This window comes from Azolla caroliniana, unplaced genomic scaffold, assembly GCF_043228905.1.
Source record: "Azolla caroliniana isolate FFs.n. ecotype wild unplaced genomic scaffold, voAzoCaro1.0.p SCAF_18, whole genome shotgun sequence".
In the NCBI taxonomy this organism is placed as follows: Eukaryota; Viridiplantae; Streptophyta; class Polypodiopsida; order Salviniales; family Salviniaceae; genus Azolla; species Azolla caroliniana.
In genome coordinates, this window is record NW_028230453.1 from 887,647 (window position 1) to 900,691 (window position 13,045).

Below are 13,045 nucleotides of genomic sequence, written 5' to 3' on the forward strand. Positions count from 1 at the left end.
ATTCTGCACAATTAGATACAGACAGACAGAAGAGAAACCAGAAAAGCTTCATCAAATAGTCCTTACATCCATAGATATATATACATACATACACACACACACACATACATCTCTAGAATTGTTCTTCATCCATGGCCGGCCTCCGCCTCAACTCTCAGCCTCTCTCCAATCGCTCTGAGACCTTCCAGATTCTTCCCGGCCGGCAAACCCTTGTCAATTGTGCACCCAAATTCTTACGGTTCCCTGATTGCCACCCAAGCGTGAAATGTGCACCCAAATTAGGGTTCTCTGATGGGCGGACAAGAACGAAATGGGTTGTCTCTGCTGCCCATACCGATTCTTCTTCTTCGTTGACATCCTCGGGAGCCGATCTCAGTGTTACAGTGAATGGTCTCCGCCTTCCAAATCCTTTTGTTATCGGTTCAGGTCCCCCTGGTACCAATTACACTGTCATGAAAAAAGCTTTTGATGAAGGTTGGGGAGGTGTCATCGCTAAAACGGTAGGCATATAACCCCAAGATTTTCATCTTGTCTTGACCTGGTCCTCTTTTTTCTTTTCTTTTTATATCAATAAAACAATAATAGACGTATACATGCCTGATCTTTGATTTTTGAATCTGGTTTTTATTTATATGTATGTATCATAAAACAATATAATCTTAACATTAATCCTTCATTTGATCTGATCCCTTTTTTCCTCTTGTTCATGTTCTAATAAAACAATGAGATTGCTAACCCTAATGTTCCCTATCTCTAATATTTGATATTTCATCTGATTTTGTCCCTTTTTTATGTGTTGATGAAAAACCCTCATTTCTATGTAACCTTAATCTTTCATTTTGATTTGATTTCTTTTCCTCTCTTTCCTTCTTGTAATTGATAAAAGGATGAGATTTTTAACCCAAAATGGAAACAAGAAGAGAAGTGAGCTCTCGTCCCACATGGGAAAATGTATAATATCTTGATATATTCATGCAATGATGTTAAATTATTTGTGACTGAAAAGTTTCAAATCTCTCAAGGTCAAGTTATTATATGCAAAATTGTCAGCAAATTTTTAACTTTCTTAATGCATTATGTTAAATAGGTTTCCTTGGACTCCTCGAAAGTCATTAATGTCACTCCTCGGTATGCAAGAATGCATGCCTCTTCAGGCACATTACCGAAAGAAGTGATTGGTTGGCAGAATATTGAGTTAATCAGTGACCGGCCCTTTGAGACAATGTTGGCTGAGATGAAGCAACTCAAAGAGGAATATCCTGATCGCATTCTCATTGCATCTATAATGGAAGAGTATAACAAGAGTGCTTGGGAAGAGATCATAGAGCGAGTGGAAGAAACTGGAGTTGTAAGAAAATTCTAAACTTGCCTCTTCTTCCTTCATGTGCCATTGCTTCATTTAACAAGATATTACATGCAATGTATTGCCTGCTATTTGTGAACTTACCGATTAAGTAATCTTGAGCTATTAACTAAAGAGAGAAAGTAATAATATGCTCTAAAAATCATTCGACAACTATAAAGGGAGATTGGTTCAAACACTTGAGAGTGAAAGGTTGCTACCAAACCAACATTTTGGCCTTTCAAAAATATAAGCAATTCTCTGAAAACTGTGTTTGATGTGAACTAACTATCTATGTGCTTAATGCAATGCTGATTTTCTAAGAGGTCAAATTGTTTTTCGGATGGTAGGATGCATTTGAGATCAATTTCTCATGCCCACATGGGATGCCGGAACGTAAAATGGGGGCTGCAGTTGGTCAAGATTGTGATTTGCTTCAGGAAGTATGTGGCTGGATCAATGCAAAAGCAACAATACCAGTTTGGGCTAAAATGACTCCGAATATTACAGACATTACCCAGGTCTGTGAATGGTAGAAACATATTAATTTAATCCTTTCTCCTATATGTGTCTTTTTTTGCCTTAATACTGCTTCCTTTGCAATTAGTAGCTTAATAAGATTAGGAAGGCTATTTATGGGTTTTCCCAAGTTTCTATGCTAAATATTCTCTATGCCTCACCTATTGAGAGGTCTTAACTGATGCGAAAGCATTCAATTGACATGTCTAACTTGTGGGATTAATGGTAGAAAGATGAGCTATATATGTGAGCCTAATTTAGAAAAGCAACTATATGTAGGCAATGCGTGAGTCTTGTATTTTTAATTCACTCCTCAACATCTTAGTGATCCTTTCTTGATTCTCTTCCAAATTCCCTTGCAATTTTCTTAACATTGTAAGAGGCAAATGTCTTTTGATGCTTCCTTCTTGTGAATTTTTTAATGTTGTTACCTCTCCTATAAAGTACATGCTAATGTTTGATTCAACCTTGAGATGTGCAACATGCTAGGAGAGCAACATCCTTTTCTTGCAAAGCATATTGTTATATTGATCTTGCCTTCCAAAGCTAGATATTTGTATGTTTGAAAGTGTGAGAGGCTAAGTGTGTAATATGTTTTTTTTGTAGAGAATGCTATTATTGCCGAGTAGGTGGTAAAGTAGGTTGGTCAATTATATATAGTGGCAAAGCATGAGAAATTGTATTTTATGTGGTATGTTGGATTAAATTGGTTAGAGAGCTATACTACCCCAATAGTAGTAATGATAGTGGTAAGTATTTACATGGTCACAAATAGTGTAATGCTGGTTGTATTGCTTTTTTTGGATAGAATAGCCTGCTCGTGTTGCTCTCAGAGAAGGATGTGAGGGTATTGCTGCCATTAATACCATCATGAGTGTTATGGGCATCAATCTCGATAGTCTGCGCCCTGAACCGTGTGTAGAAGGGTAACCATTTTTCGTACCTTAACTCATTTTAACTTCTTTTTTTCGCTTCTCTCTTTCTCAGTCTCGTGCTTGTATAACAATCACAAGAATCATTCCGTAATATACATCTACCCCATGCATTAAGATCATTATCATGGATCTTTAGGGAAGAACCTAGAGCTTTTATTTTGTTTTAATATGGATAACTTAGAATTCACCCATATTTGTGATCATTATTTGTGTCATAGGCCAATTTCAACATCTAATAGATGTTATCTCTCTCTCTAATATGCCGAATCATCGATTACCACATCTTGCTTGGAATGTTGGATGTAAGCTACAAAAGAATCATAAGAGTAAAATTCTCTTATCCGGTTGGGTTGTTGACATAAGAAAATGGTTCAAAAGATGCGACATGGATGATCTTTTAGAGCTTTCGGACTTAATGTATTAATTACCTTGCATGATGTGCTCGTATTAAACGAAATGTGAGTAGATTTGACCCCTCGCTGCAGTAAAAAATGTTGACTGATGAGGGAGAACCTCTTACATATAAAGAGGCACAGGCATGTGAGCACAACAATAAGTGGGAGGTTGCTATGCAGGAAGAGACGAAGGCTTAGCATTCAAATAATTCTTGGGACTTGCTTGAACTGCCCAAAGGAAGGAAAGCTATACCTAACAATTGGGTATATAAAATCAAGACTGTTGATGGCAAACCGAAGTATAAAGCAAGGTTGGTTGCAAAAGGATATGCTCAAACTAAGGGCATAGATTTCCAAGAAGTGTTTTCTCTTGTGGTAAAAATGACCACTTTGCGAGTCCTATTTGCTATAGTGACTGCACTTGATCTGGAATTAGACCAAATGGATGTACATACAACTTTTTTGCATGGTGACATTGATGAAGAGCTTTACATGAAACAGCCTGAGGGCTTTGTTATTCCTGGAAGGAACATTTGGTATGTAAGCTCAATATAAGTTGGTATGGCCTGAATCAAGCTTCTAGACAATGGTACAAATGTTTGCTGCTTTTATGCTCAAACATGGGTACAAAAGAAGCCATGTTGATCATTGTGTGTACACTAAAAGAGATCAAAATGGCAGCCCAATCATTCTAGCACTATATGTAGATGATATGCTCATTGCTGCCAAGAAAAGGAGTATTGTTGATGTCCTTAAAAAGCAGCTGAAATCTGCATTTTCAATGAAAGACCTTGGGGAGCTGACCATGTATTTGGAGTAAGAATTAGTAGACAAAGGGACCAGCACACATTGTATTTATCTCAGGAAAAATACATTGAAAAGGTGTTGGACAGATTTTGTATGGCTGATGCAAAGCCTCTTGGAGTGCCATTATAGACATATGATGAAATCTCTAAGGATGATTGTCCTAAGACACAAGAAGCATTCAATGACATTCAAGGTGTACCTTATGCTTCAACTTGTAGTTCACTTATGTATACTATGGTTGCTACTAGATCTATATTGCCTATGCAATGAGAGTTGTAAGCCGATTCATGGCTAATCCAAGCAAGGCACATTGGAATGCAGTAGTGTCCATTATGAGATACTTAAAAGGGACTAAAAATAAATGCCTTTGTTATGGAAAAGACCCATTAGAGTTGAAGGATTTCTATGACTCTGACATGGCAGGTGATGTGAATACACGGAAATCCATAAGTGGTAATGTATTCATACTTGCAGGTGGTGTTGTATCATGGTGTAGTAGGCTGCAAAAGGTTGTTGCTTTGTCCACTACCGAGGCTTAATATATTTCAGCCATTGAGGCTTCCAAGGAAGCGATATGGTTAGCACATCTCTGCAGTGAGTTTGGTTTGCCCGAAAAGGCACCCACGCTTGGTTGTGATAGCCAAAGTGCCATCTGTTTGGCAAAGAATGCAATGTTTCATGCACACACAAAACATATGGATGTGCGATATCACTTCATTCGAGAAGTGCTTGAGGATGGCCTTATCACATTGATAAAGGTCCACACATCACAAAACCTTGCAGATGTACTCACCAAGTGCTTAACCAAAGCACAACATTAGATATGTATACAGATGGTAGGAGTTATGTTGCTTAAAGGCGTCATTTATGCCTTTAAGTGGGAGGTTGTTGGGATAGGCCCTAAATGAACCCTTATAGTGTGTGCATGTGTATAGGCCTATTTATAAAGGCCAATGGTCACTTATCACTTTTTTGTTATTTTCGGGTCAAATTCAGTGTGAACTTGGCCAACCCTAAATGGGTCACATAAAACATAAGTTAAGAACTTTTGGATCTCACTTCAAAAGGTGAGCTCCTCTAACTCTCTCTGGGAAGTAAAACAATGTTCAATGCCATGGTAACTCAAGTATTGCTTTATGGAGTAGAAATATGGGGTGGCACCATCTCTCTTAATGCATGGAATGAGATTGGGAAGATTCAAATGATGTTTTTAAGGAGACAATTAGGAGTTAAATGCACTACCTCTTACCAGGTTATGCTCTTGGAAACAGGTGTTCAACCCATAGAACTATTGGCACTCCAAAGCGTATATAAATACATTACAAAAGTTAAGAATATGCCGAATCATCGATTACCACATCTTGCTTAGAATGTTGGATGTAAGTTACAAAAGAATCATAAAAGTAAGATTCTCTCATCCGGTTGGGTTGTTGACATAAGGAAATGGTTTAGAAGATGGGGTATGGATGATCTTTTAGAGCTTTCGGGCAATGCAATGCAGTATGTAATGATTGAGGAAAGGTTGGTGGAATCATTAAGAATGAAATGGGAAGATGCTGAGAGTACAAAGCTAGAATATTACATTGCAAATGTCAACCCTGAATGTTGGTCTCAATATAATGCAAGAATGCCTATTGATCGTATCTAACCTTATCTCATTACCAATATGAGAGTAGTAATGGTCGTAGAGCCATCACACTGCTTCGCTCTCGATCTTACAAGTTAGATATTGAAGTTGCATCATGGTATCAAAATGTAATGAACTTGAAGACATGCAAAGTATGCAATGAAGGCATGGTAGAGGATGAATGTCACTTGCTCTTCACATGCTCGGCATATAGTGCAATTTGTTCAAGATATGATGACATATTAAGGAGTGATAACTTAAGTGTCATACTTAAGACACCGCCTAGAAGGTTGAGCTCATATGTGCATGCCTTATTCACGGATAGAGACATTGTGCTTCAATGTATGAATACCCCTTTTTAGGAAGGAGACACATATCAAGAACACGTGTATACTTTGGTCCCATAGGTCATATTTGGCCTCTTTATGGACGATAAAAATTCTAATTCTTTCTCTCTCTCTCTCTCTCCCATTTACTTAATTTTTTTTTAAATACCTTAATGAGTTATCCTTTCATGATTTACAAAATCTATTATGCAGTTATTCTACACCAGGTGGTTACTCATCAAAAGCTGTGAGGCCTATTGCACTAGCAAAGGTAATGTCCATTGCTCAAATGATGAAGAAAGAATTCCCAGGTCAAGGCCGATCACTCTCTGGTATTGGTGGAGTAGAAACAGGTTATAATGCTGCTGAGTTCTTGTTACTTGGAGCTGATACTGTACAGGTCAGTTTCTTGGTGGGTTTGAATATGTATAATGTGCATGCGTGTGTGTATGTATGTGTTATTGGAATATGGATATTAGATACATTTTCATACATGATACTCTGGTTTTTTATCGAACATGTGTTGATTAACAGGTGTGCACCGGTGTAATGCTACATGGATATGGTCATGTTAAACAGTTATGCGCAGAACTACAGTCCTTCATGGAGAAACATAATTTCAAAACAATCGATGATTTCCGAGGGTAATTGGCCTGTCTTGAAGTATGTATGAACCATTATTCATTGTTAGAAGGCTATATTTTTTATTTCTTTTTGTTTAATCAGGGCTTCACTAGAATATTTCACCACACATACTGATCTTGTTCGCCGCCAACAAGAGGCAATTCAGAAGAAGAAGGCTATCCGTCTTGGTTTAGCATCTGACAAAGAGTGGACAGGTGATGGATTTGTGAAGCAGACAGAGACAATGGTATCAAACTAGTATTTAGTAAGGTGAAGAAAACCATTTCGTTGAATACACTGTTGATGTTAAAAAGTGGGTTGTTAGGCTATCCCAGAGAATACACACATTGTTGAATCATGGGGGAGGAAAGGGACAATATGCAACCTTTGTTAATTAAATAATATATTGTTTTGATTTCTCATTGCACAACCTGTATAGGACAAAGACCATGTTGAATACCATCTTTTTGTTGTATTTTCCTTGGTCCTTCATTAACAATACAATTATGTTCTAAAGAGGAACATCATGAGATCTTTACATTTCATGCTGTTCTAATCAGGATCCATTATACTTTTATGCGTTACTAATCCGTTGAAGCTGTTTGAAATAAGATAAAGGACATAGGTCTTCCTAGGTTGTTACCCCAAATTCGCATAAGATCAAAGTAGGTTCTAGATTGAACGATGCTCCTCCAGACATTTAATTGCTAATCTTATTTTCAACAATGTTGAAGAGCAGCATTCCCATTGGCTGTCAACAATGTTGGAGCATTCTGGATTTAAGAATGCTCTTCTAGATATATTTGCTTCTAGATTCAACAATGCTGAGACCAGCATTCTCATCGCTTGTCTAGTGTTTTGGAATTTATCTTAAGCTACCTCGACTTCTCTGCTGAACAAGAAGTCTCTTCCATCTACTTGTTATGTGGCTGCCACAACTATCAGTAAAAAATATTTTATGCCGTATCCTCTATCTGTATACCATCATGGTTATATCGAAGTTGTAATGTTGTTTATTTGTAAGGACAATACATTCTGTTAAAGCTCGGCAAAACATTTTGTGTTTAAGCTTCAAGCATAAGGAATCTGCAAGCAGCGTACAAGAGTTTATCTTCTATATAAACTTTTACCATTGTGGAACCCAATTATCACTTCAATAGTGTGTCCTGCAATCAGTTCCTGTACCACCTCTAGAAATGCAGTGAAAGGATTGGAATGAAACTTCAGAGGGGTGGCGTTTGTATGGAATAATACCAATAAACTCCAATCAACAATCTGATATGTTTGATAGGAATACAAAAATAAATATGAATTGGGGTTAGCACTGAACCAATAAAAAATTATGCCTTTTGTAATCTCCTCTGTAGCAATATGACTACATATTACTGGTGGAGCAACACAACAAAAAATGTAATTATTCCAAATGTTTCGACTTGCTTTTTGACCTTGAAGCTTTTTTAATGCAATATAACAGTAGACAATTCACATTTTCTCATATACAACCAATCACCTACTCCTGGGCTGTAGATAACAGCAAAGGGTTGGCTATATTTTTCACACTTATCTAACGATACAACCTAATCTATCACACAGATGCTGTATACATCATAACCAATCACCTACTCATAACATATATCATCTTATACTTATTCAATGCTAAAATACAACCTAGTCTGATGCACAGATCAACTCTTTGCTTGGAGTTAGGTACCACAGGTACCACATGTGTCATGAAAAAACTATTCTAATTTCTCACATTTAAATTCAAGCAAATAGAATTCACGTCTGCAAAATGGGCATGTTTGCAATGCCTTTTTATATTGAAAAAGTTGAACTGTTTTGTATTCCAAGCCAGATTACAAAAAGATCATGTATGTAGTCACTCTACAGAAACTGACATTACTAAGGTAAATAATACTATGTATTATGAACATTCTAGCACAATGTGTGCACTCGAGAATAATGGTTACTCTTGTGAGCTATTGCTTCCCATGGCCATCAAAAACTCACCTTCACATACTACCTCACCGCCTACATAGGCCTTACCCTCCATTTTCGCTATTCCAAACCTCCTTTGCAATTTTACAAGAGTCATGCGCATGACCAGAGTATCCCCAGCTATTACCGGTTTTCTAAATCGCACCTTATCAACTCCTGCAAAGAAGAAGTTGTCTTTTGAGCCGCCCACTTCTGGCTGCAACATGACAATGCCACCAACCTGTGCCATTGCCTGACATCATATCAATAGAACTAGTTTCAGAATATTAAGCAGTCAATACTTAATAGGCGAGAATGCACAACGTTAAATGCATCGGACATCTTTCTTGTGAAAATTATGTTTCATGTTTCCTGTTGCATGTTGCATTGTGGACATATTTCATACAAACAAATGATGACTTTAGCAAATGCATTGTAAGCATATCATGTAAAAATGATGAATCTGGCAAATGCTTGATTTAAATCTTGAATGTGACAAATGTGAATATAAAAAAAATCAACAATGTGGCATGTCACATTGCATTATAAGAATGATGAATATCAATAACAACAAATAATAATGTTGCGATTTGCATTGCATAACATGTTTAAAGTAAGGGTGTTACATGTTGCATTGAAACGTGAACTTATGTCATATGAAACTCCCCCAATCTTCGAACTGCAGACTTCAGATGTTTCTGCTCATGATTTCTATAGTTTGATCTGGTTTTGCATTTTATGTGTTTACCACATGCACAAGCTTCTAAATACACATTCAGTGTTTTGTGCAATCTTTAAGTTTACCAACAGATGGGCATGCTTTTTACTGTATTATAGTGTAGTGTAGTGTTTACAGACACCAGCACCTCATGTAAAGGATTCAGTTTTTTTACTTACTAATATTGTAAGGCTTTTTGCATGAAAGATAGACTTAATGTATTAATTGCCTTGCATGGCATGCTTAGTTGCATTGTTTTTGTGTAACATGGTAAAAACAACTAGAAATTAATGGATTACATCTCCTGCCCTACTATATTGGATTGTTTTAGTACCATATGAAACTAGAATGTTACCTCAACCATAAGAACACCTGGCATGATTGGCCTTTCAGGGAAGTGCCCGGGAAAGAAATTGTCATTGATTGTTACGTTTTTAATGGCAACAGCAGAAACACCAGGATTATATTCTATTACCCGGTCTACTAGGAGGAAGGGAAACCTGAATGTAGAACTGATTAGTTACACATCATCCTTCATTGAATTCCATACAGACTCAACAAATTATTCCAAACAAAAAAGACAATGAGGGTGAAAGCATTACCTATGTGGAAGAATCTCACGAATCTCATTAATGTCGAGCGCTGTAGGGAAAGCTGGAAAACCTATTATGAGGCAGCAAAAGATATGTACTCTTATATTTCTGGTAAAGAAAAAATATACCTTAAACCATCTCTCTCAAAAACCATTTCTCCTTACAAAAACTTTCCCTCTTCATGAGTCCATATTTCGATCAATATTCCATAACTACCTCCTCTTGTTGATGGTTACTGAGGTTCAAAAAGGTTTCTCTTTTCTTCTTAAGTTTCTGCTAATCTTCTTCTATTCAGATCTATATTTCAATAAATAAAGATCAATGAGTTTGGTATGCTTCTGATAAGCTTTTGTAAAAGTATAAGGATGTGTTTCAAAAGATGAAGATCAATAAGCTATATTTGGTTTTCTAATCATGTAACAAAGTGTATCCATTTACTGATAGACTGCCCAATAGACAGCTGATGATAGCTTAAAAAGTAAGATGATATCACAGTCAGTATGGAAATGCATAGTGTTTCAACAATAGAAGATACTAGAAGAAATTTGTTCACGGTCATTCTTCAACCAGGGCATCACAATAGTTCTCCGTTTTGCTACTGTTGTAGTAAAAAAACGTGCATGCATGCCAAAAGACAGGCCGTCCAATTAGTTTAAGGTTGATATAGCATAAATTGCACCTTGATCAGGTTTATATACCAGCTAAGCCTAATTCGCAACAAGTGGATGAAATCAGCTTCACAACCAGAGGCTGAAATCATTCAAGATTCAGGAATAAGAACCTTGAATTGATTAGCAGCACAGCAGAACATGGTTTAGAACCCTTATAAAACGAGAATAGGATGAAATCACAAGAAAAACGTTTACACTTTTTTGACGACAAAAATGCAATCCGTATTTCACAGGCCTTGATAGCACGCAAAAAAACATACCTAAAACAAATTTTCATAACAAAAATACGTAATTGCTAGAGCATCATTGCAAAAAAGAATCTGATCCCCTAACATTGCACAACAAGAAGATGAAAAGAAGAGAGAAATGCTTACGCTTTTCTATGGGGATTTCACTGTCAGAGGAGTCATGAGAAAGAGGAGGAAGAGCAGATGACACATTGGTAGCAGCACAAAACGAGATTTTCGAAGATCGACGAGACGATCTCCTCCTCCGATGATGATGATGATGATGATGAATCAAAGAATTAGGAGTAGTTAGAGGGGGACGAAAAGATTTGCAGGTAGTCGATGCAGCCGTAATCACGCGGAACTGTTCGATATTCTGAGGATGATTAGAAGCAATGGAGACGACGGGAGGAGAAGGCGCAGAAGCAAACGCCATCGCCGTCTGTTTGCGCGCGCAGAGAGACAGACAGACAGAGATCTCGCTTTGGCGTTGTGAGTCTTGAGTTCGAAACCGATCAACGCCTTTTTTGCATAACTATTAAAAACAAAGAAATTATTTCATAATTTGAGAAGGAGAATGAAGGCCCCCAAAGGCACACGTGTTCGATTGCTTGAAGAGAGAGAGAAAGAGAGAGAGAGAGAGAGAGAGAGATTAACGCCTTCAAAGACCAAATTTGGCCCATGCAAGGGTGGTGTGATTACTAAGTAAAGATTGTGACAAATTAGTGTCGAGCGAATCATTGCTCAATGGGCGATCCCTTGGTGAATCATGCATCCATTCATGGATTCTCTCGATCGAATGAAGCACACTACTTTGGTGACGATCCGTCGTGTAACAACAACGTAGTTCATGCAGTCACGAGCAGTCAATCTAGCTCGTGGGTTTGATGCTCAAATAGAGGAGGCTAAGAGTGATCTGATGATTATCACTGATCTTCCTACACATCCATTTTAATGTGTGGTCTCGTTGCCGAAAGGGATGTAGAGCTCCATTACGTATGATCTCCCCCATGGACACATCATTTCATTGGTTGTTTCGAGCGAGTAGCCAACATTTACCATGTAATGTTGCTTCTTGTTATACCCCACCCACCATTACACAACATTTCACATAATATATACATAATTTCATTATTGTGTGTTGAATGACAAATATCTGCATTTCCTTTGATGATGATAATGATGAAGAAGAGGAAGAGGAGATTTTTCTAAGAGAAAAGAGTTATTGCTCTATTCTACATAGTCATTCAGTCAGACAGACAGACAAAGACTTTATGTTGTGCCCCTAAAATATGGGGGTTTCGAAAAATGCAAGGAAACATGGTTGGGACTAAACAATTGAGCCAACAAGATTATTCATTCTCATTAATTAAATGAGATAACAAGGTTAGGTGATTTCAAGCTCCTTAGAGCCAAGAACGACCAACAAGAGAGAGAGATAGATTCTATTATCGTCTTCTGAGGTCAAATATGACCTATGAGACCAAAAATATTACATTTCACATGATACGTGTGAATGTGAGTAGCAAGTCTCGATGTTCAAGAACTCTACCAATGAATGTTGCAATCGAGAGTGCACATTGTGATTGTGAGAGAAATCCATGCAAAGAGTGGGCTTGGTTGAAGATGTATCGAAAGCATGGTTGAATATGATCATTGTATCAAAGTGTGATACTCAGACTCTCAGACATGTTTAGGTCAAAGTGTGCATAGTCAACCACTCTCATCATTTCTGCCCCAATGCCCCGTCTCACATCGCAATGCATGTGAACTAAGTCTCATGGTAGCAATGGTTTGAATGGCAGATAATGGGATGGGCTCTAACATGTATCGATGTGTACGGTTTCCCCATTCTACGAAGAATATGGTTTTGTAATTAGGTGCAACATGTGTGGTATAATGTGTGAAGCGTGAGCCTCCATGTCATGATACATTGGCGTTGCAATAAGGCCTCATTTACAAAGGAATGTAGTGAAGCATCATGAATCAAGTGTGTTGCATCCCATCTACCAAACCATTTTTCTATATCTTGCATCTAATCAGAACACAAAAATTTGCTTTTATGTGTCTTTTGGATCTTTTTGCTTGCTTCCCATACAGCTCTAGGAAAGTTGATGCGAGGGACATTTTTGAACCTTAAGCATGTATTCAACAACCCTTTCCATGGTTGTGACCTCAATGGGAAGTGATCTCGGCTCAAGGGGGAGGAGGGAGTGGGGCGTTTGTTTCTTAACAGTAGACTTGTACAAACTTTGTAAGAAAATGTTTTTGGACATTTTCAAAC

General features: G+C 37.6%; 2 protein-coding genes across 2 annotated transcripts; one reads left to right on the forward strand and one right to left on the reverse strand.

The window, feature by feature from the left end:
- The first annotated feature begins 45 nt into the window (after positions 1–45).
- Positions 46–6,990, forward strand: PYD1 (pyrimidine 1). Its single transcript, XM_087334160.1, has 7 exons — positions 46–500; positions 1,088–1,348; positions 1,693–1,863; positions 2,675–2,787; positions 6,165–6,351; positions 6,486–6,595; positions 6,678–6,990. The coding sequence occupies exons 1-7, from the start codon at positions 132–134 to the stop codon at positions 6,832–6,834; spliced, it is 1,368 nt and encodes a 455-aa protein (XP_087190286.1). The 5' UTR covers positions 46–131; the 3' UTR covers positions 6,835–6,990.
- Positions 6,991–8,353: 1,363 nt separating this feature from the next.
- LOC147851955 (uncharacterized) lies at positions 8,354–11,235 on the reverse strand. Its single transcript, XM_087333744.1, has 4 exons — positions 10,909–11,235; positions 9,873–9,933; positions 9,626–9,770; positions 8,354–8,805 (listed from the first exon to the last, which is right to left on the reverse strand). Exons 1-4 carry the CDS (start codon positions 11,195–11,197, stop codon positions 8,542–8,544), a joined length of 759 nt encoding a protein of 252 aa, XP_087189870.1. The 5' UTR covers positions 11,198–11,235; the 3' UTR covers positions 8,354–8,541.
- Between the last annotated feature and the right edge of the window lie 1,810 nt (positions 11,236–13,045).

What these genes read in the sequence shown, in the direction of transcription:
- PYD1 (XM_087334160.1), top strand. Translation starts at nt 132, where the DNA reads ATGGCCGGCCTCCGCCTCAACTCTCAGCCTCTCTCCAATCGCTCTGAG. An exon ending in TTGGAGCTGATACTGTACAG is followed by an intron (nt 6,352 to 6,485) that starts GTCAGTTTCTTG and finishes GTTGATTAACAG; the next exon opens with GTGTGCACCGGTGTAATGCT. An exon ending in ACAATCGATGATTTCCGAGG is followed by an intron (nt 6,596 to 6,677) that starts GTAATTGGCCTG and finishes TTGTTTAATCAG; the next exon opens with GGCTTCACTAGAATATTTCA.
- LOC147851955 (XM_087333744.1), bottom strand. Translation starts at nt 11,197, where the DNA reads ATGGCGTTTGCTTCTGCGCCTTCTCCTCCCGTCGTCTCCATTGCTTCT. An exon ending in TGAAATCCCCATAGAAAAGC is followed by an intron (nt 9,934 to 10,908) that starts GTAAGCATTTCT and finishes GCCTCATAATAG; the next exon opens with GTTTTCCAGCTTTCCCTACA. An exon ending in CGTGAGATTCTTCCACATAG is followed by an intron (nt 9,771 to 9,872) that starts GTAATGCTTTCA and finishes TTCTACATTCAG; the next exon opens with GTTTCCCTTCCTCCTAGTAG.